The sequence below is a fragment of the Dipteris shenzhenensis genome, chromosome 5 (genome assembly GCF_047967505.1).
Source record: "Dipteris shenzhenensis isolate YYH24624 ecotype China chromosome 5, Dip_SZ_1.0, whole genome shotgun sequence".
In the NCBI taxonomy this organism is placed as follows: domain Eukaryota; kingdom Viridiplantae; phylum Streptophyta; class Polypodiopsida; order Gleicheniales; family Dipteridaceae; genus Dipteris; species Dipteris shenzhenensis.
In genome coordinates, this window is record NC_141600.1 from 7,003,910 (window position 1) to 7,029,744 (window position 25,835).

Here is a 25,835-nt window from a genome sequence, read left to right on the forward strand (position 1 = left end):
GGATTCTAGAGATTGTGCCAAGTCAGGCAAGTTGCTTTCTGGCCATACTTTTTGGTCGCCTGCCTTGGGCACCAAGGGGGGCACTTCTATTTCAGTTTCGCAGTTGGTTCTCCCCTTAGTTGTTGGACACGGAGTCATTATTCCCTCTAAAGCTCAGTGGATTATTCTTTTGATTGGAGGGCGTAAGGTTGGTTTCCTTAACCTATATGCCTCCAACATTAGAGGGGAACGTGTCCTTATGTGGAAGGATTTGCTCTCCTGGGCCCCCATTGCGGATTCATGGGTGATTGGAGGTGACTTTAACATGGTTGAGTTACCGTCAGACAAAAAAGGGGGTAGAGAAGGAGGACTTCACTCTTTGGAGAGAGCAGCTTGGGATGCCTTCCTTTTTCACTTCTGTGGCAGAGATACTTGGTTGGACGATGCCTTTCTTATTCAGCCACAGTCCCTCCTGTTCTCTTGGTCGAACAGGAGGCAACAGATGCCTATTCATGCACGCATTGATAGATTCTATGTAGATGATTGGGCACTAGACAGAGGTGGATCGGTATGCATTGCTGCTGGGGTTTCCACTTCAGACCACTTTCCTGTTGTGCTGGCTATCTCAGAGCCTCACTTGAGAGGCCGGTCTGCCAGCATCAGGATTCCAGATGCCTTGTACACAGAGGAGGACCTTTACAGAGGCAGCCCTGCAGATATGGGTTTCTCATGTCTAGGGTGAGCAGCCATATCCATCACATGTAGCTGCTGCCCTTTCTGGTATTAGCGACTTCTACCTCTCAGTTGCTTGTACCAGGAGACGAGATATTCTCAGACGTGAGATTGGTGTTCGCCAGCAGCTGCCAGCTTTGCAGAGGGAAGAGCAGAAACGGCCTTCAGATGCTTGGATTCAGGCGCGCCTTGCTGCAGCAAGGACTCATTAGCAAATATTGCTTGATCAGAGAGCAGAGTATGCCTTTCATGCACGGAAGTCCTTCTGGATTCAGATGGGTGGTAGTGTCAATAAACACTTTTTCTCTACTCTTGGCCCTAGACATAGTAGAGAGAGTGTATCCCAGCTTATTGACTCACATGGGGTTTTACAGACAGAGCCTGACGATGTCTTACGCATAGCTTCAGATTTTTATGCCACCCTTCTTACTGCTAATCCTGAGACACGGGATAGAGAGGATGCTAGACAGGCTATTTGGCAAAGCATCCCTTTGTTGGTGAATCCGGATATGCATGTTTTGCTCGATGCACCTTTCACCAACACAGAGTTCAGGATTGCACTTTCAGCCCTTCACACACCCCTTCTTTTTTCATTGCATTTTGGGATATGATTGGAGACTACATTACTTCAGCCCTGCAAGCCATTTGGGACTCTGGCGAGATGCCTGGGTCACTTACAGAGGGTCTCATCCACCTTATCCCGAAAGGAGGTTGCAGAAATCTAGTGTCCCAGTGGAGGCCTATCACACTTCTGGGGACTTGTTACAAGATTCTGGCCAAGGCAATCAGCCTCCGATTGCAGCCCCTTCTCCCTGATCTTATTCATGACACTCAGACGGGATTTGTGCATGGCAGAAGCATTTTTTATGACATTTTCTCTTTCTGGGAAGCTTCAGAGTGGGCCATGTAGAGTGGCCAGAATGTAGCCATTCTACTTTTAAATTTTGAGAAAGCTTATGACAGAGTAGATTGGGGTTTTTTGGAGGGCACCCTTCTACGTTTTGGCTTTATTGATGCTTGGATCAGAGGTGTTTCCTCTTTGTACAGATCAGCCCACAGCCATGTACTTATTGGTGGGGTAAGGGGTGAGAGATTTCAGATTTCGAGATCAGTCCGTCAGGGATGCCCCCTTGCTCCTTTCCTTTTCTTGTTCGTGGCCGAAGCTATGAGTATCTATGTTAGATCTCAAGCTGACATCTTTGGGCTGAGACTTCCCATCAAAAGGAAAGAGGAGCTACTTGACAGTGAGTTGGCAGATGACATAACTTTACTTGGATGCCACTCCACAGACGCTCACTTCTTTTAGGGCAGCATTGGATTTATTTTGCTTGCCGGCAAGGGCGCAGATAAATTGGCATAAATCCAATGACTTTTGGATCAGTGATGAGGACACTCCAGTTTGGGGGCTTGACAGAGGATTCACTTGGGTTCAGAGGGGTGTGCCTGTCAAGTATTTGGGCTGCCAGGTCGGCTTGGATATTTCTTCCATGCAGCAGTTTGCTCCCGTGTTGGAGAGCATCAGGAGGAAGCTCCTTTTTTGGAGCTCAGCCAAGCTAGATCTTGCCTCTAGAGTTGTGGTGGTCAACCAGGTCCTCTTGGCCACGGCCTGGTTTGTTTGTTCATGCTGGTGCCGTTCTAGGGACTGCATCATTTAGCTCAGGAGACCGATCAAAAAATTTCTTTGGAGTGGGCTTGATGGCACAGCAGATGCCTTAGCTAGGGTGGCTTGGGAGACCCTCATTCTCCCTACACAGGAAGGGGGTCTCAATATTATTGATCCATATTTACAGTGCAGAGCTTTACTATGCAAGATGGTGGTGCGGGGACTTATGCCAGGGCAGGAACCGTGGAAGGACTTTCTTATTAGCAGCATACAGAGGTGCACACCTTCTTCAGGAGGAGACTGGATGAGCAGTATTAGGTGGATCTTCACCACAGCACACCTCAGATCACCTTCGTCCTTCTCATGGTTGCCATTCTGAAAGCTTGGGCCAGCTTCAGGAGCACTCTTCGGAGGATTTCTCCTTCCTCTCCTGAAGAGATTGATAGGCAACCCATCATGTGGAATGAATATTTTAGATGATCATGGCAGACCACTGGGTGCCTAACTCTACATGCAGTGGTCCAGGTGGGACAGGGGACCTGCATCATCTATGGGGTCTTGGAAAGCTTTCCGCAGGCTTTTAGAGGAAACCAAATCAAGGTTGACAGGACATCTCAGAGGGAGTGCAGGGAGGATCTTGCAGATTGAGGCAGCCCTTCCAGAGGTTTGGGTAGACACAAATGATATGCCACTCACTTGCTCCACTTGGGCAGGTACTTTTACGAGAGGCGGTGTTCCGCTTCAAGTTTTGGCCTTTCGAGATGCACAGGAGGATACTTTAGTTTTTAGTGTGCAGGATGGTGGCAGATTGCTCAGGTCCACATAGGACATCTTGCTTGAGTCTGCTTTTCAGCCTATCAAGGTTGTAGGTCTTTTGGTGCAGGGATCAAATTCAGAGTGGTTCCTAGACCCAGACCCCCGGCTACTCTCCACCGGGTCTTGGAGGCTTTGGCTCTATGGGGGAGTTCCCATTAGGTATTTGCAGTGGGACCCCGGAGAGTGAGAGTGGATTGACGTAGGGCATCGAGAGAAGAGCATCCCCTTCTTTTGTTACACGGTCAGTAATGCCAAGAGATTTCAGCTCAGTAGTAGAGGTTGGAGACCTTCCAGAGTTCCTCATTGGGAGACATTTGATATTACTGCGGATCTGCAGAGGTGCTTCTGGAGGAGACTCTAGAAATCCCACAGGAATAGAAAGATCACTATCTTCTTTTGGCTCTCTATCCATGGTGGGATTGCAGTGAACCTTTGGAGATCTAGGTTCGGAGCCGACCCTACTTGCCCTCGTTGCCTCTCTGCTTCGAAGACTATTCAGCATTGCTTATGGGATTGCAGACAGGCGAGGATGATTTGGATGGGGGTAGCCAGGATTTTCAGTCACTTTGCCCACTCCCCATTCTTTATGACATGGGGCTCAGTGGCTTGGCTTTCTCTTACAAGGCCTCAGGTATTCTATGAGAGATTTGACTCCTCTCGGGCCATTTCGGTTCGACGTCATCAGATTGTGTCCTGTTCGTTGGATGTGGTACCACACCTTCCTTTTACAGCTGTACATGCCTCTGTGGATACTTCTTGGGAGATTCTAGCAAGCATAGCATCCTGGCATATCTGGAGAGCCAGATGCACAGAGGCTTTGGAGGGTACTCAGGTTCATCCCTCGCACACATTGGCTAGTATCTGGACAGTTATCTGGACAGACACCATACATACTTTGATGGCCGTATGGACGAGTATGCAGGGAGACTCCCATGCAGCCTCAGCTAGGAGGGCTTCTTTCTTCAGGGAATGGAAGGATTCTCCTTTCTTCTCTGAGACTACTATAGGGTTGAGGTGGCACTTTCAGCCTCAGCCTTGGTTGTTTTCCACCTCACTCTGAGGGGGTTTTATTTATCCTCATGATTTCATGATGTATTCCGCTTTGAGCTTGCTCTCACGGGTTTTTTCCCTTAATAGAAGTCTCTTTCTTGAAAAAAAAAAAAAAGCCTAACCCCCGGGGAAAGATCTACTAAGTAGCTAGTAGAGTTGCAGGAATTTCAGTTCTCTTTTGTCGCAGGAGAACTTTTCTTGCGCTACCTTGGCATACATGCTCATAGGAAGGGAGGTAGTAAGGGGATGTGGAGAATCAGCTTAAGGAGAAAGAGAAGGAACTGGCTGCAAAGCAGTCAAGAGCAAAAAGTGGCTGGGCCAATGCATACTTTATACTTTGATGAAGCATTTCAAAGAAACACAGGAAAGGAAATATAGGTATATGCTTATAAATCTTGATGGTTAGGAGATTCTTGCGAAGGGGAAAGAAGTAAACTTAGTAGCCTCAAATAATGAAGCTGAGTATTTGGCCTTGATTCATGGCCTAAAATGCTGCCAAGAAACTATGGTTCAGAGCCTTGTGTCTATGTAGATCCTTCACGTGTAATATGGTACATACAAGGAAATTGGAAGGTGTGCAATGAGATGCTCCAGCCTTTGCAAGAAGAAGCGAAACTACTATGCAAACATTTGAGGTGGGCTGATTTTTGCAGCTTCCAAGGATGCATTGATTTTATAGTTTCATGGTGGAGATTATCATGTGGGGTTTCTATGTCCGCGGCCTCTATTCAGTGGTTCTTACTATTTTTGAGCCACACAACACTTCTCACTTTGCCAATGCTAGGATTCTAGAGGTTCCTATACAAAGTTATCCTCAGTTGTGGTTGTTGGTATTTGGGAGTCTACATTGCAAGATGATATATGCTCTCCTCTTGCTTTGGCAGCAGTTCATACTAGTAAGTTCTATCATTTTGTTGCTAGGACCTAGAGATTTAGACAAGAGATCGCCATCCAATAGCAATTAGTAGCGCTACAATGGGAAGAGTAGAAGAGACCAACAGATGCTTGGATCCATGAGCGCCTTGCTATAGTAAGGGCTCCTCAGCAAGTACTTATTGAGGCTACCCTTGGTCCTTGAGATGGAAGAGAGTGTTTCACACTTAATTTACTCTGATGGTATTTTGTAGTCGGATTCGTAGATTGTCATGCAACTTTCCACAAATTACTATCCTTCCCTTCTCATAGTAGACAGACCTTGACATGCTTGGGAGAGAGAGTGTTAGATTGAGGGTTTGACAGGTTCCCTTGGTGGTGACTCCACATATGGATATCTCACTCAATGCTCATGGAATTTAGGAATGCTTTTGCCTTGCATAATTGAAAATGTCTTGGTTCGGATGGATTGACTAGTATGAACTGCCTTGGCATACTAGTAAGTTCTATCCTTTTGTTGCCAAGACCTAGAGACAAGATGTCCTTAAACAACAGATCGCCATCCACTAGCAATCAGTAGGCCTGTAAAGGGAAGAATAGAAGAGATCATTCGATGATTGGGTCCATAAGCGGCTTGAACAAAGCCAAAAGTTACTTGTTGTATCTTCAACTTCAGACATGCATGCATCTAGAGTGGTTGAAAGCATCACCCATAGAATCATTTTGAGAGCCAAAATTTAGAGGTAAGAACACAAAAAGAGAGAGTCTTGAATTTATCTTCCCCCCCTTGAAGGAGTCCAAACTATGAGAGGATGACATTCAAATCAACGTACTAGGTGAGTTTTCATGATAGTCTCTTTTTTAACATTTGGTTCTTGCCATAGAACCATCCTTCTACCTGCAATAATATGTACTCTAGCTAAATTTGGAAAGTGGAAAGTTTTTCCCCCCAAAAAGATCATATATTTTTAGTACTGAAGTACGTCCATTTAAACAGAGGCGGGAGAGCTATCTCCATCCCAAACCTCCACAAAAAAACCCCAAAAGCAATCACAACAAATGTGGAGAGAAAAAACTTAATTTATAACCTCTCAAAACCTGCTCATGAGGTTGGATATGAAGCATAGTTACCAGGGAACGCCGTTCCTCATTTAGGCATGAGTGGAACTATTCCGTGAAGCAAGGGGGAACCGGAATGGGTTTTTTTTTTGTTTTTTTTGGGGGGGGGGGGGGGCTCGGAAAACATCTCCTCATATAATATCATGGAAGCATTTAGCTATCCACATACGGGAACGTTTCGATCCTGGCATCCAACGTTCCTGGAATGTTTGTGTTCCCTGTTAACTATGATAGGAAGTCAGGTCAATGAGAAATGGCCTGCTCCTGAAAGATAGAGGCTCTGGATAAGGAGCATCATGCCTTGCCCCATCAGGTCATACAGGAATCCCTAAAAAACTTGCGTAGTAAGGGACCTGCTTTCCTCTAGCATGGCATGCCAGAAACAATTCTAGGAAGCAAAAATTGAGTAGCTTTCCTCCAGCATGTAGTACACACACTGAAAACTTATTTTGAGGGAGCAAACTATGAATGCTCAAACCATCGGAATGCTTGCAGGGCACCACCAACCATACCAGAAAAATGAAGCTAGTGGCGTCACTGCTACTGCAGGCGAAGGATCTTGAACTCTGGCTTGAATTACAAATTGGAACTGGGTGCCAAAGAAAATGATTGAAGGGCCCTCCAAATACCCATTCCAATGAATCGACAGTAGTGGCAGTGTGCCCACCATTGTCGGAAGCCAAGGGGCTGATTGGTGAGATTAAGAAGAGTAGGTCTGGTTCAAAAAATGTCCATGAGCAAGGCCGTGGAGAAGAGAGATAGGGTAGGGGGGGGGTACGCTGAGCAGGTAGGGCTGCTTCACAAAACACAAGGCCATGCATAGGAGTGATAGGGAAAAGGGGGAGGGGGGGGTGCTGAGCAAGAAGCTCAGCATCCCCCCAGCTCAAGCAAGCTAGGGTGTGCAAGGTATAGCGAGGTGCAATGTTATGCTCTAGCCGAGATAGCATGACCTCGGAAAGATCAGTGGGCATTTTCTCTTAGATGACCGACTTCTGTAATAATTAATGTGCGTAAATGAAATGGTCAAGAGAAGTAACTGCCAAGGTCCTAGGTGAGGGTGAAATGGCATTGACTAGGTGGTTCTGAGTGCTAAGGCCTAGGTGCACCTAAATGTGCAATAATGCCAAGGGGCAAAAGGTTTAAATGTGCCCCAAGAGAGGGGTAAATGGTGCACCAAGTGAAAAGGCTAAAATGATGACATGTGGCAAGGGGAACCATGTAGGGAGATGAGGGTCTCGTGGATATGCATGAGGAAGACAAAAAGAGACGTATCTATTGAAAAATGCGATCCAGGAGAGTATGGCTGGGTGGAACAAATGAAGTGCCATCGCCCGTGATCTGAGTGTGAGTTAGAACATAGATTGTGTCAATTGGTATCAGAGCTCAAGGCAAGGGAAGAGCGACAAGCTAGGTGACGGAAGGAAGGCTTGGAGCGCAGAGGTGACGCAAGGTGGTCATTTGCATCGCCTGTTCGTGACGTGTGATGGACGGGAGGATCGCTGTCCGTGACGAGGAACCTTCGTGGTGGCAGAGGATTTCGATCAGGTGTAGGGAATAGCAGAGCGTACAGGAAGGATTTGTCGAGAAGAATCGATTGCAAAAAATTGGACGCGATTTGTTCAAAGGGGAACTGTGGCTTACTTTTTCAAGTAACAGTCGTGAAGGCGATGCAAATTAATTAAATCGTGATTTTTCTGTAAACGTGGACAGAACTGTGGAAAAAGGGAGCGCGGCTGTATTGAGGGACGGAAAGCCAGCGACTGAGAGACCAGCTATTCAGGAGAAAGAAAAACAGGAAAGCAAAATAGAAAAGAGGTGTATATATATTTTATTTGGGTTCTAGAAAAGACTGAAGAAAAAAAAAAAACTATTTTCCCTTTTGAAACTATGGAGGCAGAAGGACAGAATTCTAGGGTGAATCCTAGTGAGTCTAGAGCACGGTCTACACAACAAATGTCACATCACACAACACCTACTTTGGTCGGTAGGATTTCGATATTAGAAGATGCTTTACAGCAGATTATGAACCAGCAGCTTCAAGTGAACGCTGGTCAGAATGAGATCAGGGAAATGGTGCAAGCCTTGTCGGCTAGACCGTCTAGAATTGATAAGGGCAAGGCTCCAGCAGAGCCAGAGCCCAGTATACATTCATCAGAGCGTGCGAGGGTCAAGGTGCCTAATATTGCTAACTATAGACCAGAGAAGTACGCTAGTCGGATGACCGAGCGCAGTTCTGATGTGATCGAGGTTTGGTTACACAAGTGGGAAGAAGCCTTCGCCATTTGTGAAATTAGATCTGATCTAAAGAAGATCCGTGAGGCCACTCACCTGTTTATTGAGGCAGCGGATAGATGGTGGATAAAGCAACAGAAGGATCAAGTTGCTCCTACCACCTAGGAAGGGTTTAAAGCTGAATTTAAGAAACACTTTCTTCCACCTGATGAAGAATCCCGAGCTTGGGATGCTTATAGAAATCTTCGTCAGAGGAGTCTGTCGGTGGCAGAGTACACTGACAAATTCAGGGAATGTGTCATGAAAATAACAGACCCTCTCCCTATGTCGGTTCAGTTAAAAGACTATATCTATGGACTGAACGACAAGATCAAGATGGAAGTTCGGGCTAAATATGTGACTACATTAGATGAATCTATTGCAGTAGCCCTGAACTATGAGGATGCCAGAGGCAGATCTGGTGGATTTGTGCAGGCAAGGACTCAGTATGAGTACCCAAAAAAAGGGGGATTTCAGAGGAAATGGACTTCAAAGACAAGTGTCTCGCAGCCTAGTGGCCAAACCAAGCAGGTGAAGCCGGTTGAGGGACCAGCAAAAACAAGTACCACCATTGGGGAGAAAAGGAAGATAACTCCGATGGCAGCCCGGGCTTGGTCAAAGTCCTCGTTGACCCCTGAACAAAAAGAGAAAGCTAGAAAAGAAGGATTGTGCTTCGGTTGCCTTCAGCGACATCAGTGGAAAGATTGTCCACTGAATAAAGACCGTCGCACGGCTAATATGATAATATCTGAATGCGACGTGGAAATGCAGGAGAGTCCCAATGCGGAACATATGTAGATGCAATTTGCGGGACCTTCTCAGAGGTTAGTACCTGTGTTGTTAAGTGTGTCTGTTACTAAGTTAGTAAGCGGTGCACCTGATAACATCCTTTCTAAGCCCGCAGCAACGGGATATACGGTTTTCGATGAGCCTGAGTTGATTAAGATGAAAGGGCAAGTAGCCAGTCATGATGTGATTGTGTTGTTTGACTCAGCGTCAACACACAATGTAATCAACTCGAAACTTATTAAGAGGCTCAAGTTGAAAACCAGTCCGTCTGACTATGCTTATACGGTCAAGATGGCGGACGGAAGTTTAACTGAAGTATGGGACCAAAGGGTTACCCAGTTGGAGCTTCGAATTCAAGACTATGTTGAGAAGCTGGACTTTGAATTGACCAGACTTGCTCACGCAGATATAGCCCTAGGCATGGCTTGGCATTTTCGAAAAAATCCAGCCATTGATTGGAAGAAGCATATTTACCAGTTCAAGATGAACGGGGTAGAATATGTTTTGCGAGGTGAGAAGGATTTACCTCGAGGACCACTGATTTCAGCCATGGAAATTCGAAGGACTCCGAAAGAGTTTCTGTGTCTGTGTATAGCGTCGGTAGAGTCGATTGATGATGCATCGACTAGCACTAAGGCTACCCAAGATGGGGAAATGGCCGAGTTGGCTAAAGAGATATCAGAGAAGTTCTCTGAATGTTTTAGGAATGAACTACCTTATGAGTTACCTCCAGAGCGGAAAGTTCAGCATAAGATTGAACTGATCCCGGGGGCAGAACCTGTAAATAGACCTCCCTATAGAATGAGTTTTACTGAAGAGGCGGAGGTGCGTAGATAACTCGAAGAATACCTCAAGTTGGGGCAGATTCAACCAAGTTTCTCACCTTTTGCTTCGCCAGTGATATTAAAGAAGAAAAAGGATGATACGTTTCGCCTCTGTATAGATTACAGAGCATTGAATAATATCATTGTTAAGCACAGGTATCCGATGGCTCGGATTGATGATTTGCTAGATGCATTACATGGAGCCGTGATTTTCAGCAAGATAGATCTTAAGTGTGGCTACCATCAGATCCGGATTAGAGCCGAGGATGTGCATAAAACCGCTTTCAGAAGCAGGTTTGGTCATTATGAGTTTTTGGTAATGCCCTTCGGACTTACCAATGCTCCGGCTACATTCGTCATGCTTATGAACGATTTGCTACGTCCGTATATCGGAAAGTTCGTAGTACATTTTATTGACGATATCCTGATATTCAATAAAAGTATTACTGAGCATCGTGAACACTTAAGAGTAGTGTTCAGTACTTTGAGGAAAGCCAGTCTTTATGTAAATAAAAAGAAAACTATACTGTGTATGGTTAGGCTTGAAAATTTAGGGTTCATAATTACTCCACAGGGGGTAGAAATGGATTCGAAGAAAGTGGCTGCGATACTAACTTGGCCAATCCCTCAGAGTCTGACCGCGTTGTTGTTGCAATCATTCTTGGGATTTGTCCAGTTTTATAGAAGGCATATCAAAGGATATTCCGGAATAGTATCGCCATTGACTGATCTGACCTTAGATAAAGTACCTTTTATTTGGGGACAAAATCAACAAGAAAGTTTTAACACCATAAAACAAGCTGTGGTCACAGGACCGGTGTTAAAAATAGTTGATCCCTAGAAACCGTTGTTCCTAGAAACCGATGCAAGTGGCATTGCGGTAGGAGCAGTTCTCCTTCAAGAGGGAAGGCCAGTAGCCTTTGAAAGCTAGAAGCTTTCTCCCTCTCAAAGGAATTGGCCAACTCATGAATTGGAGTTGTATGCTGTTATCCATGCTTTGAAAACATGGAGGCATTATTTGTATGGTTCAGAGTTTTATGTGGATGTGGATCATGATACTCTGAAACATTTTAGTAAACAGCCTGACTTGAGGGGCCGCCAAGCTAGGTGGGCAGAGCTCATGCAGGAGTTTAATTTAACGATTCGGTACCGAAGAGGAAAAGACAATAAGGTTGCTGATGCGTTGTCTCGCATTATGCACAACCTGAGTTTCACTGTATTAGAGAGTGCTCTAATGACTGAGATCAGAGAAACTCAAAAGGTGGACGAGTTTGTCCAGAGCTTATGGCCTAAGGCTCATGTGTTAAAACCCGGGGAAAGTGAAAAGGATGACCTGGCATCCAGAAAAGGCCAAACTTATGCAAGATATACCATAAGGGATGGTATGCTAGAAAGAAATGGCAAGGTTGTAGTACCTAGTCAGAATGATCTCAGGCAGAGAGTCATTCGACAGTGCCATGATAGCCCGTATGCGGGACACCCAGGAGTCGAGAAGACATATGATCTCGTGAAGCGAGATTTCTTTTGGCCAAAGATGAAAAAGCATATTCATGAATATGTGACACGGTGTTTCTCGTGTCAGGTAAGTAAGGCCGAGCGGGTGAAGCCACCCGGACTTTTACAGCCCTTGGAAATACCACTGAGTAAGTGGGAAAGCATTTCCATGGACTTTATTGTATGGCTGCCTACAACACAAGGAGGGTATGATTCTATCCTTGTGGTGGTTGATCGTCTAACCAAGATGGCTCACTTCATTCCGACTAGAGAGTCTGTTAGTGCCCCGCAAGTGGCGGATTTGTTCATTAGACATATATTTCGTCTGCATGGATTGCCTAGATCCATAGTGTCAGACAGAGATGTCAGATTGACCGATCATTTTTGGACCACGGTATTTGAGACACTAAGGACTGAGTTGGGAATGAGTAGTGGGGAGACGGATGGTCAGACGGAAAGAGTCAACCAGACTTTAGAGGATATGCTGAGGGCATATATGTCATTGAGGCAACATACGTGGGACAAGTGGTTGCCATTGTTGGAGTTTGCCTACAATGATAGAAAACATTCATCTACCGGGTTCAGTCCGTTTGAGCTGAACTACGGTTATAGACCAGTGAATCCAACTATAGTTGGAGTACCTCAGAAAATGCCTAGTGCTGCGAACTTTGTGGTTCAGATGCGGGAGATGCTAGCACTTGCGAGAGCTAATATCCGCCAGGCTATGGATAGAGCCAAGGTGTATGCGGATGAGAACCGGTCTATAAGAGTATTTAAGGAAGGAGAAAAAGTTTTTCTCAGAGTTTCTTCGCACTCGAAGTCGTTGACTTCAGGAGAGTGTGCTAAGTTATCACCTCGATACTGTGGGCCGTGGTTAATTCTGAAAAGAATAGGCAAGGTAGCCTATAAATTAGAATTACCACCGGGGTGTAAGGTGTACCCAGTGTTTCGTGTTTCTCGTTTAAAGAAATTTTTGCATACTGGTGACTCACTAATCGAAGGTGTGGTTTTGTTTCAGGAGATAGAGGATAATGCAAGACGCAGACCAACAAGAATCCTGGACCGAGGAACAATGCAAGTGCGCAATCGGAAGATCCCCACGGTGTTGGTTGCATGGCATGGTCTACCTCTATCGGAAGCTACCAGGGAATCCGTATACCAGTTACGGAGAGTGTTCCCAGATTTCATCATTGAGGACGCTGATGCTTGAAGAGGGAAGGAATGTTATGCTCTAGCCGAGATAGCATGACCTCGGAAAGATCGGTGGGCATTTTCTCTTAGATGACCGACTTCTGTAATAATTAATGTGCGTAAATGAAATGGTCAAGAGAAGTAACTGCCAAGGTCCTAGGTGAGGGTGAAATGGCATTGACTAGGTGGTTCTGAGTGCTAAGGCCTAGGTGCACCTAAATGTGCAATAATGCCAAGGGGCAAAAGGTTTAAATGTGCCCCAAGAGAGAGGTAAATGGTGCACCAAGTGAAAAGGCTAAAATGATGACATGTGGCAAGGGGAACCATCTAGGGAGATGAGGGTCTCGTGGATATGCATGAGGAAGACAAAAAAAGACGTATCTATTGAAAAATGCGATCCAGGAGAGTATGGCTGGGTGGAACAAATGAAGTGCCATCGCCCGTGATCTGAGTGTGAGTTAGAACATAGATTGTGTCATGCAAGGTTGAAGAGGGCCCTTGAAAAGATAAATTTTTATCATACTTGAGGTACAGTTAGCCATATTAACAAAATGCATGCATTGTTATCTATTGATAACTTTTGTTTCTACACCAAGGATAAGGTAATGAAGTTATCATCCAAGAGGCATGGATTGGCTAAACCCACAACTTATCTGATATCCAAAAACATAGGGTCCCAAAATGCAGGATTAAAAGAACAATCTTGCAAGTAATGAACTTGTATGCAACTTCTAGGAAATTGTCTTCATTGCATAGACTTGCAGGCCTTTAGACAAGCTTTGTTCATCTAGCTTTGGTTGCTCATTTTTCCTTCCGAAGAAAGGAAAAGGTGATCTGTTGAATGGAGCAGTTCCTTTGGCCTTTTCTTCCTGTTTCTCTTAAAACATGTGGGAATTGCAGACATACCAATTTGGTGAGCCCAACATGCCATTGTCTATCTGGGATCCCACCATTCAGTTGGCCTTAGGTGGGTGTACATAGACCAACTCACGGTCACTTGGCAGATATGGGTATATTTACAATCAACACAATCCCACAAGTCAGCAACTCAATGAATGCCTGTAATACAGCAGATATGGGTTGAGTCACCAGACATGCCCCCAAGCCAGCAAGTGGATGAAGCTCATTCGTTGCTCCACACATGCCTGCGACGTAGCTGTCGAACATGCAGTCCAGATATCTTTCTAACAATGGCTGGACCTTTCTGTCCCAAACCTGGTCTAACAGTCCTAGCGAATGTTCTAGCTACAGTAAATTGGGATTTCTCCATGGGCCTGTGTGGTCGGTGTGGATTGAAAATATGACACCATAGCCTGTATGAGCATCTACAGCTAACCGGCAGGAATGCTACTTAATAATAGCAGAGCTAGTTTCCCAAAGGATTTTGAATAGGAGAGTTAGGTGCTCCACCCTTTGTTCAGGATTACTCTGAACTCAAAAAGAGCTGGCTTAGAAGAATATACTGTATAGCTGGATCTCATCTGAATTTTGGTAAGGCTATACATGCATTTGACTTTCTAATATCAATCACTGCGGATTACTTGTTCATGTTGCCTCTGTGTCTCGGTATTGCAGGCTGTGCAGCGTTTCAAAGAAGGTGGTGCAATATTTTTATCAGGTATGAGTTGTCTGCATTTAAAGTCAGTGGAAACCTGGTTTTGCATGAGCACCTTTGGTTTTTAAAATTGTGAAGGTGCTCTTTAAAAGCCATTTCACATGGTGTTCTGAATCCTGATAAGGTTTGTAACAGGTGGTTTCACAGCTGGTAGTTCTGGCCTGGATGCCAAGAACTTGCAAGTCCTTGTTCAAGAGAACCAATATGAGACATTACAGGAGCTTGGAGGGGTGAGTCATATTTTATTCATGAATAGTGAACTCATGGAAAGTTTTTTAAACTTTGCATCATGCAACCTATTCTGAAAACAACTACTCTAATCCAAAATGAGAATCTGGCAGATGTTTGAATCTGTCTTTTGTATAATTGCATGAATAGCCAATAATATTTATTAAGGTTTTTCCCCAACACGATTGTGCAAATTTATATATCCTCTTAGTTTCTGTCTATGATATAGCATGCTCTTAGTGCTCAAAAAGGTGGAATGCTGTCTTTGGATGCTCTGCCTACCAAGTTCTGAAGATATGATTACATCCACCCATGTTTCAGCAAGGATTCACAGATAATATTGGCTGATGGATTTCATCATGTTAGAACTAAAAAGATTTTGTTTTTAGTGATAAATTCCAGCAAATGTGGAATGATGTTAGAACTTAAAAGCTTTACTTTTTAGTTGTAGCTTGAATTGGGACTAATTTTTTATTAGCCTTCTCCTTTAGTGCTAGCCTTTGTCACGGCTGAGTTTGCCCTTCACCTCCGGAGTGCCAACATCACCTCCGGAGTGCCAACAGAAACAAAGTATGAAGACCTTTTTATAAATGTATGCTCAAGTATGTGTGGGTGTTTGGTTTTGTATGTGTGAAAGCATACATTTATACTATGGTCTATGCCCACCGTTGGGTGCTGATACGTGATGGAGTTTATGACTTTCAACCTTATGAGTGACTATCATGAGTTTGAAACTGCACTATATGTTGTGGTTTTAGAGGATAAGTTTGGGCATGTTCCTGGATTCATCTAGATATATATAGATTCCACTATTTCCACTGCAAATATACCCAGAACTATTTGGTTTAAAAGTAAGTGATGGCTAGTTTGTTCATCTTTTTTCTCTGAAAGCAATGTATGTATTAAGGGCCAAATAATTTGTTCTGTGAAGTCGAGCTGGAGATGACGATTTGATCTGAAAGCTGCGTGATCTGTGAGGAAGTGGTAATTCAAACAGTGATTCAATCAAAGAGAAAGTGGTAATTCAAACAAAGAGGAAGTGGTAATTCAAACAATGATTCAAACAAATGGCTGCTTCGTCTTGTCGAGGATAGAGCGCTTGCCTGCAAGGCCTTCATTCTAGCTTACTATGGTACCAGTTTGGCACCGCTTATTAATACGCGGTGTTCAAGCCATGAAAGGGCGAAGAAACTAGTGTGCTGAGGAGAGAGAAGACGATTGCATGCTTACCTTTGCAGGGCTGTTGCCTCGGCGACTTCTGTGTGTTCCTTGTAATGATCAGAATGAAAGCAGCAGTCCATCGGACGACTCACACAGCAAAAAGGATTCGCCTATCATTTCGGAAGCTTGTTCCCCAACACCAAGTACAGTTGCAGAAGCCATAGCGCATGTGCAATGGACGGGGTCTCTGTCGTGGATTCTGGAGACGCCAGAAAGAGGAGAGCGCAAGAATGGATTCCCTCGGAGTAGTTGGAAGGAGATGCAAGGATGGATTCAGGACGCCTGCAGATGATGCATGTCGGTGGAGGAACAGCTGCAACACAAACCGCAAGCTCAAATACGAGGGAAGCTGCAAGAGCGGGAGCTCGCTTTGAGAACCAACAGCGAGCAGCCTTTGCCTTCTTCAACAGTCGAGGGACTGCTAGCAACCAGTGCAACCAATGACAAGTGAAGCAAGCACCGGAACCCAAGGCCGTCGTGTGGGATAATCTGTCGGTTCGATTGACAGAACAATAGTCTATACTATCCTCTGGTGCTCTGGATTTCTACATGTCCGAATGTGCCACTTTTCTCAATTTGATTGCCTTGCGTTCCATGTTTCAAGTTTCGTCCCTTGAGGCTGGAGTCTAGAGGCTTTTCTCTGGAGTCTAGATGGATGTAGAGAATTGGGAGTGCAGTAGGAGCGAGCAGCAGCAGCAACAGAATGTTTACGGTTGTGGCGTCAGGATTCTTGGCACAGGAGCAATGGACAGGGTCTCTGTCGTGGAGCAAAGATAGCGGCAGCCAACTGACAGCGTGATGGAGCGTCAGATTTTCTCTTTTCCCAAAACGATGGCAATCTACGCACCTGCTTCGCAGATTAAACGATGGCACCTGCTTCAGAGACTAAAATTTTGCCCAAAACGATGGCAATCTATGCAGCCTGAGTTGTAGCTATGTTTAGGTCGACCGCAGAGACAGAACGCTGAGTAAGGGGATCGTTCTGCGATGAATAGTTTAGCAAAGTTAGAAGTTAGCATGAAGAACAATCAACTCACTATGTGGCTGTTCACGCTTTTGGGCCTTATAGTCGACATCATTAGTTGGCAGCTCATAGCGACACACATGACATATATATTGCCATGGAGTGATATAATTTTCATGGTACAAATGTGGACAGGGAAGCTCTTTTGCTAGTTCACCGAGTTTCTTGCAGACTGGACAGAGTGCAAAATTATCGTCAATATACTTCTGCTCAACAACACGGTAAGGCTTCCATAGCAGATTTTGAAGCTGGAAGTGGTCCGTGATTGTTACTTCAGGAGGCTCTACTTGTCCCCCGCTCAGTAAAAAGAAGTTGAACATCTCCTGCATTTAGCGTTTTGAGGTTGAAGTTGGTTGCCTTGCTCATATAACTTGAATTGCGTGATGAAACAACAGCAAGTGATCAACAAATAAAGCAAAGAGAGTGTTTATTCAAGAGAGGAGAGGCCCTTATAAGGGCAACTGATACAATGCATGTGCCCCAAAGAAGAGCATCTCCAGATCCACAAATTACTCCACTGATCTCTCAATCAAGCCAATGAATCTCTCAATCACACCTAGTAGAACCTTCTACCACCAAACCTGGTCACACTAACCACCATGTGGTGACACACAAACTCACACAAACCTTGTACCCCTTGGTACACCCCATTACATCAATTTGTCCTTCATCCCCCCCACAAATTGATGACCTCATCCCTCAGCAGTAGTACATGGGATGCTCCATGGCTTTCCCACCATCATGTGGCAACACACATGGCCCCAACCTGTGACTCACTCCTAGGACTCTTGGTTTACAAGTAGAGGATTGGACAATGACTATGTATGGAAATAACCATGGGTTCAACAAGGTAAAAAACTCAAACAAAGGACTAACAATCATTTAAGGATGGACTATCCATGGCAGAGAACCATTATTGACTACACATACAAACAACTTAGAAAACATATGGGTCATCACCCTTATCAAGATTGACTTGGGTGGTGAAAGCAGTGAGAGCTTTAACATCCTCTGGTTCTTCTTCTTCTTCTGTCTCTGCTTCTTCCACAAGGTGTGCTGAACATTTCTTCTTTGCATAGCACTCTTTTTCAAACTGTCCAGGTTTTCCACAAAAGTTGCACTTCATCTTGCTCTTGCCCTTGAAGTTGCTTTTGGCCAAATATGCCCCATATTCTTTGTAGTCATTCCTCTGTTTGATTTTTCTTTCCTCTTCCAAGAGAGATGTCTCAATTTCTACCAAACTAATCTCTGGTATATTGATGAGAGTAGTGACAATAGTGCCATATTCCTCAGTTAGGCTTTTGAGTAAGATAGCAATTACAATGTCATCATCAAGATTAAACTTGATGCTAGCTAACTGAGTCAGTATGCTCTTCATGTAGTTTAAATGTGAAGAGATGGATTCTCCTCTATCCAATTTCATATCAAAGAATTTGATGAGCAAGCTAAACTTGGAACACTTACCCTGTACTCAAAGACAAGCTCAAGATGACTCCATGCAGCATGAGTAGTCTCATAGCCATCAATGTGGTGGATAAAAGAATCACTCAATCCAAGACCAATTATGGCTAGTGCCTTTTCATCCTTAGGGAGCCATAAAGCTTCTCCTTCCCTAGTTGTTGGTTTCTTTTCTTTTCCATTAACCACATTCCAGATCCCCTTTTTCATGAGAATAAATTTCAGTTCGGTTTGCCAAGTATGAAAACCCTTTCCCTCATGATTTGTCGGATACCGGGCGGAGTTTGGGTCACCCCCATGACAGCTAGATGCTACATTTCAGGTCATTACATATCTGTACCGAGTCAGGGAGTATGGGGATTGGCGTAGTAGGATACCATGGCTAGCACTGTGCTCTTCTATGGCACTTGCAGCAGGGGGAGATCAGAGGTGTTGGTATGCACGCACAGAGAGATGGTTTGGAGGACTAGGGCTCCACATGGACAAACTACCTCCTTTCCAGTACAACATGGATGCTCCTTTCTCTCCCCTCCTATCACACGAGGTCAACCAGGTTATCCGTGAGGATCTACTACATCTACACACATTTTGGACTTGGTTGGGCCCGAGTGATCTTCCAGTGAAGCTGGGCTTCTACAGAGATCACTTCCTACATATCACAGTAGAGGGTTTCATTGACCCTTCAGGATACACGCAGATTCACCTACCCCACTCGCTGAGGATCTCCCTCGGGCATTTTCGGGTCTCTTCATAGAGACTTCGTATCGAGAGCGGCAGAGCAGAGCGGTTACTCAAAGAGAGGCGCATGCTCACTGTGTGACATGCAGGAGGTTGAGACAGAGGAGCACTTCATCTTCAGGTGTCTTGTTTACTATGAGATCCGAGGGCATTTCTAGTGCCTCTTCAGAGATAGTTATGGAATGTTGGCCCGTGTCCTCTCCTACCCAGACTAGCGATGCTTGGTTGGTTTCATTCATGAGATGCTCAGACACCGCGATAGGATACTCCGAGCACGAAGACAGGAGCAGCCTTCTCCCTTGACTGATACCTCTCAGAGCTTTATCACGGAGTTCTTTCAGCCAGATCACATAGACCCCCTCGAGACGAGACCTCGACATGACCGTGACCCGGAGCGTGTGACCCGACAGCTCAGATAGAGGGTTGACTCACAGATCACACTTGGGGACATCCCCTCCTTGTTTAGGGTCGGAGCCTGGTCGGCGGGGGTCATAGTGGCCTTGGTTAGACGCAGAGCTACGACCAGGAGACGTACCAGGACTGCACCCTTGAGGGAGCGACATCGTTCTATTACTAACCTCATGCCTCCACTTCCACAGCCTCATCCATCTTGATGTCCTGTTGTTGACGATGATGATGATGATGATGCCGACGATGATGTTGAGATTGATATATATATAGTCGGGATATGACTATGTTGTACTTAGGACTTAGTACTGCCATTTTGCTTTTTTTTGCATTCTGCATTGGTGTGGATGCTCGTTTAGTAGCTCCACTACCACATCTCATTTTATCAGGTTTTTCACAGTCTCATAGACCCATCGGTCTTCCGAAGACTTTAATAAACTTTCTTTCTCTCTTTCTCATGGCTGCCATCTTGAAAGCATGGGCCAGCTTTAGGAGCACTCTTCGGAGGATTCCCCCTTCCTCTCGCGAAGAGATTGATAGGCAACCGGTCATGTGGAATGACAGTATATTGGATGATCGTGGCAGACCACTTGGTGCTTCACGCTTCACATGGGAGAGGAGACCTGCCTCATCTCTGGGGTCATGGAAAGCTTTCCGCAGTGTTGCAGAGGAGACTAAATCTCAGTTGACATGACATCTCACAGGGAGTGTAGGGAGGATCTTGTAGATTGACGCAACCCTTCCAGTGGATTGGGTAGACACAAATGATATGCCTCTCACTTGCTCCACTTAGGCAGGTGCTTTTACGAGAGGGGGTGTTCCTCTTCAGGTTTTGCCCTTTCGAGATGCACTTGAGGATGCCTTAGTTTTTTATGTGCGTGATGGTGGCAGATTGTTCAGATCCACAGAGGACATCTTGCTTGAGCTTGCCTTTCAGCCTATTCAGTTGTAGGTCTTTTGCTGCAAGGATCAAATTCAGAGTGGTTCCTTGACCTAGACCCCTGGCTTCTCTCCACTGGATCTTGGAGACTTTGGCTCTATATGGGAGTTCCCATTAGGTATTTGCAGTGGGACACTGGAAAGTGGGAGTGGATTAACACAGGGCATTGAGAGAAGAGCATCCCCTTCTTTCGCTACACGGTTAGTAATGCCAGGAGATTCCAGCTTAGTAGTAGAGGTTGGAGACCTTCCAGAGTTCCTCATTGGGAGGCATTTGATATCACTACGGATGTGCAGAGGTGCTTTTGGAGGAGACTCTAGAAATCCCACAGGAATAGAAAGATCACTCTTTTCTTTTGACTTTCTATCCATGGTGGGATTACAGTGAACCTTTGGAGATCCAGATTCAGAGCCGACCCTACTTGCCTTGGTTACCTCTCTGCTTTGGAGACGATTCAGCATTGCTTATGGGATTACAGACATGCAAGAATGATTTGGATGGGGGTAGCCAGGATTTTCAGTCACTTTGTGCACTCCCCATTATTTATGACATGGGGCTTAGTGGCTTGTCTTTCTCTTACTGAGGTCTTTTATGAGAGACAAGACTCTTTTCGGGCCATTTCGATTCGACGTCATCAGGTTGAGTCCTGTTCTTTGGATGTGGTACCACACCTTCCTTTTGCAGCTGTACATGCCTCTGTGGATACCTCTTGGGAGATACTGGCGAGCATAGCATCCTGGCATATCTGGAGAGCCAGATGCATAGAGGCATTGGAGGGAACTCAGGTTCATCCCTCGCACACATTGGCTAGTATCTGGACAGACACCATACATACTTTGATGGCCATAAGGAAGAGTATGCAGGGAGACTCCCGTTCAGCGTCAGCTAGGAGGGCTTCGTTCTTCAGGGAATGGAAGGATTCTCCTTTCTTCTCTGAGACTCTTACATTGTTGAGGTGGCACTTTCAGCCTCAGCCTTGGTTGTTTTCCACCTCATTTTGAGGGGTTTATTTATCCTCATGGTTTCATGATGTATTCTTCTTTGAGCTTGCTCTTGTGGGTTTTTTCACTTACTTAATAGAAGTCTCTTTCTTGAAAAAAAAATTAAAAAATGTAGCGTTGTCTTATTGAATTTTACGGTAAGCCTTCATTCCATTATTATCTATTTCTTTTTACACACGTGATTCATGTGCATGTGAGGTCTTTTGTGATAGGACTTGCGTGTGGTGATCACCGACTTCAACTTGAGGATCCTCATCTAGATTATGCTTGTATCATAATGTGGTAACTAGTATTACCTTTCTATGGTGATGTTATCTTTTCGTGGTGATGGTACATCGTCATTAGATGGCGTTAGAAAGATCAAGCTGCTGTATGTGATGCATATTCCATATCTTGGAAGTTTTGGCACATGCCATGATGAGCATTGGATCACCCTCCACGTGGTTATATATTAGATTACATGACCCAGCATGCGAGAGAGTTGGTCACATGTCTTGGACATTCATGTTCATGGGACTTTCCATGTCCCATTTGTGTAACCAACACCTTTAGTGTGCTTTGTAGTTAAGCCTTGGTGTGCTGGGCAAATACAAGATTGTATTAAGTTCATTTAGAACCTCTTGTGAGCATAGTGGATATGGTCTCTATAATATTTAAGCATAGTGTTATTAGTCTAGAGACAATAATTAGGCACCACACTTTGGACAAACCTTCATGCACATATATAGAACCTAAGTGCAACTTTGGGTAAAACCTAGGTGTTCTAGCATAAGGCCTAGATGTCTAGTCAACTCTAAATTTAGTAATTAATTGAAGTCTAAGGGTAGAGGGATCATGGGCAAAATTTTGAAAACCTAGAATGAACTTAACCTCTAGGTGCTCATCGGCTAGCTTTATCTAGATCAGCTAGAAAACAAATCTAACCTAGACTCATCCTACATTTAGCTATTTTGAACCCTAGGGCCTATTCTAGGCAAACTGTAAAGCTATGTCTTACATCAGACTAAAGCATGCTTGTACAGAGAATTGCGACTTTTAGCCTAGAGAGATCCTGTGCAAAGAAATTTGCTGATTCTAACATGTCTGTCTACCTGTGTCCTTAGCTTCAGTAGCGTTTTTTCATGCATATGCTTCTTATCTTTATTTACACCCTGGTAGTGAAATCTTTGTAGAACTATTGTACACGAGTGAAAATTGTTGAGTTTTTCTATGTTTGCCTGCTGTTAGAACATGCTCCTTGATCAACGGTTTGATTTGGAACTTACTATTCAGCATCTGTATCATCAAATTCTAGACTATTGGATCTAATGCATGCTCCCTGAATCGGTCTACACAGGTACATGTTAATCACTAAGAGATCTTGTTCCTATTGCCATTGTACAAAATACTACAACCTTTCCTTGGTTGCAAAATCGCATTCGTGGGGTCAATTTCTTTGGATAAGCCTACTCCAGACACCTGTCCTAAGAATTGCTATACGATCTGGACACGCTCTATCTACTACTTTTATCAGCGATTTGATGCTTTGTAGAATCCTACGGGTATTTTCTCAGTCAACATCGGATTTTGCAGGGTCTGATGCTACAAGTTACAGAGTCATTATAGATTTAGACCTTCATGCTGAAGGTGCATGGTGGAGAGGGAGAGAGAGAGGGTCGGCTAAGGAGAGAGATAATAATACTCAAAGCGAGACATAATGAAATGGAAATGAAATAGCAAGAGCAATGAACAAAATGAAAGTACTCACATGTAGACCAAAGAGCTTGTAGGCTTGATACTTGATTGATTTGACACTAGACAAGTATAGCTCTTATATAGAGCACACACACATATGAACACCAATGCATATGGGATAACTCCCAATGTGACACGTGGCATCCATAGGACACACCAGACTAGAACTCACTAGAACACACCAAACTGACCCATCTTGACTCCATTTCCTAACGCCCCCCATGGAGGAAAGGCGAGTGACTACTGGAATGGAACCAAGAACATGACAATGATGGTCCTCGAATTGTGCAACGATGGTCTAGAACTAGACATGGCTCCCATGCTAACGTAGAGGCAAGTAAGCATGGCTCAAAGGCTAGTGACAATGGTATAGACTCATAGGCTCATCTAGCAAGGCTCAGAGGCTCATCATGCATGGATGCATGAAAAACTTAGGGGTCTAGGAGGCCAATGCACCAACATCCTAGAACTCACATGCCAGACCTGATAAATAGACCTATCAAAGCCAATACATGGCTCCCACAGTACATCCCCCTCCTAGCTCCAGGGACTAAGTAGGGACATGGAGCCACACACCACAAATATAAAAGCAATACATCATTTTAGGAGGACTCATCCAAGGCAGAGGACCTTTATTAACTCAACACACATAATTTATTTTTGTAAACAACCTAGGGCAGAGTACCCAAATATTCCTAACCATTATCTATTATTTCAGATAGATCATGCAAAACAATAGATAAAGCTCGTTGGTCAGGTCTAGTAGATGTGGTGTAAAGATTTTGGAACTTGGCTTTGATTTTCGTGGCTGAAGCAGTGGAGTCAAAGTGACAAAGTAATTTGTTATCCAACCTCACACCGATACGACCCAATGCTTTCTCTATAGATGATATGACTTCTTCACGAGGACAAGGCTCCATGGTATCAAATCGATCTGAGGTGGTGAAGCAGTGGACTAGTAGCTCCCACTGGTAGAAATCCAACGGGCAGAAGTGGCAGAGGGACGAGCAAATTGGGGGCCCCAATCGAGGCAGTAGGCAGCTGCAAATGGTACTTCAATCGAGGGAAAAGGGGCAGCTGCAAATGGCGTAGTAGGTGGGCAGTCCATATAGGAATTAGCAACAGGTTTAGGCGTGCATCCCGAGGGCAAAATGAGCATGAATAATAATGCCAATGGTTGATGTAGGAGCAACTCTCTTCAAGTAGGTTGTTTCTTCAAAAATGGGCTCCAAATAAGGTCATTTTTAGGGCGACCAGTAGTAGAAACATCTCCACAGCAGTAAGCAACTATTTCCTTCACAAAAATGCCCCCAAAACAGCAAAAACGAGTTGTTTCAAAGCAAAAAACGGGCTGTTTTAAACCAAAAACGAGCTGTCTTTTCCCACTACAAAGACACCCACTAATGCCCACAAGAATGGTGACCGAGTTGCTCCGTTGTGGGCAGCAAACCGAGCTCTATAGCTTCCGAAGGTGAGGCTAAGGTAGGAGAAGAGAACAACATGGGGAGAAAGGAGTGGAATGGAGCTCAATCATGGAGGAGAGGATGGCTTCCATTTGCGGTGTAAACTACTTGGTGCTTTCTATCAATTCAGACAACGGATTTTGCAGAGGCGTTTGAATGAGATGATTGCGAGTTGCCAAACACATATACTTGAACTTAAGAGTTTGCAATTAAGCTGGAATTAAGACTTATACAGCTTAAACACAAAGTGACATCATTGGAAAATGCAATATGATTGAGGGGCCAAGACGGCCCCCCCCCCTTATCCAGGCTCACTTTATTTTTGAAAATGGAGATACAAGACCAAGGTGCAATGCACCTTCCAAACTGATGAACTCAGTGAAAACCTAGGACCTAGATACAAGACTCAAGAGCATATGTGTAAGGTAGACAACAAAAAGGAGGACTTCAAGCTCAGCTCAGGTTTCAACTCTTGGCTTGCCCAATCCACAAGGAAGAAGCCTGCAACAATCACCACTTACATCCAACATTAGAGACAAGCACTAGTTTCTAGAAAGATAGTAGAAACAACATGAAATAGTGCTGTAAATGAGATAAACTTGACAATACAGGCTCCCTTCGTGACTTGACCCTTTTGTAGATGAAGTCCTTGATGCCTCTGAAGCTACGTTGGGTGAGGAGAGTGTGGAAATGGGGTTGGAATGAGAACAGCTTAGAAAAACAGCCTGTAGGCTAGAGAGAGAAAGCCTTTATGGAGTGATAGCTGTAGAGAGAGAGTGCCAATGCTGATCCCAAGGGAGGGGATGTAAGAGAGGAGCTGCTGCTGTTCCAGAGGTGCACAGAATGGCAGAATTCTGCAAGGGAAATGGGCTGGAACAGTAGAGAGAGAAATACTGCAGCATGAGAGAGAAAGGGGCTGTGGCTGCTCCAGGCTAGGAGAAGGAGAGAGGATGCTGCTGCTGTTCCAGAAGAGCTGAGAGGGGCAGATTTCTGGAGAGGAGGGGCTGGAACTGTAGAGAGAGAATGTGCTGTTGTAGAGAGAGAAAGTTCTGCCGAGGTGAGAGAATGGCCTGGGGAGAAGCTGGCTGCACCCAGGGAGCTGGAGAGGTTCTGCTGCATCATCCAAAAAGAGGGAGAAGAAAAGTGACGAAATTTTCATGTGAGGAATGAAGGGGAGAGACCTTCTTTTATAGGCTCAGCCCCCCCCCAGGCCTAGAGTGGAAGGTGGACACTTGTCCCAGATTTTTGGTGGGCTGCAGTCCCA

At 44.8% G+C, this 25,835-nt stretch overlaps 1 protein-coding gene across 5 annotated transcripts in view; it reads left to right on the forward strand.

Moving 5' to 3' along the window:
• Positions 1-25,835, forward strand: part of LOC147901563 (calcium-transporting ATPase 5, plasma membrane-type-like) — a 399,091-nt gene that overhangs the window by 50,500 nt on the left and 322,756 nt on the right. For all 5 annotated transcript variants that reach the window (XM_087374321.1, XM_087374325.1, XM_087374323.1 and 2 more), the window contains 2 exons: positions 14,317-14,359; positions 14,492-14,586. In XM_087374321.1, the coding sequence (XP_087230447.1) occupies positions 14,317-14,359; positions 14,492-14,586 (138 nt within the window). The remainder of the gene's footprint in view (positions 1-14,316; positions 14,360-14,491; positions 14,587-25,835) is intronic.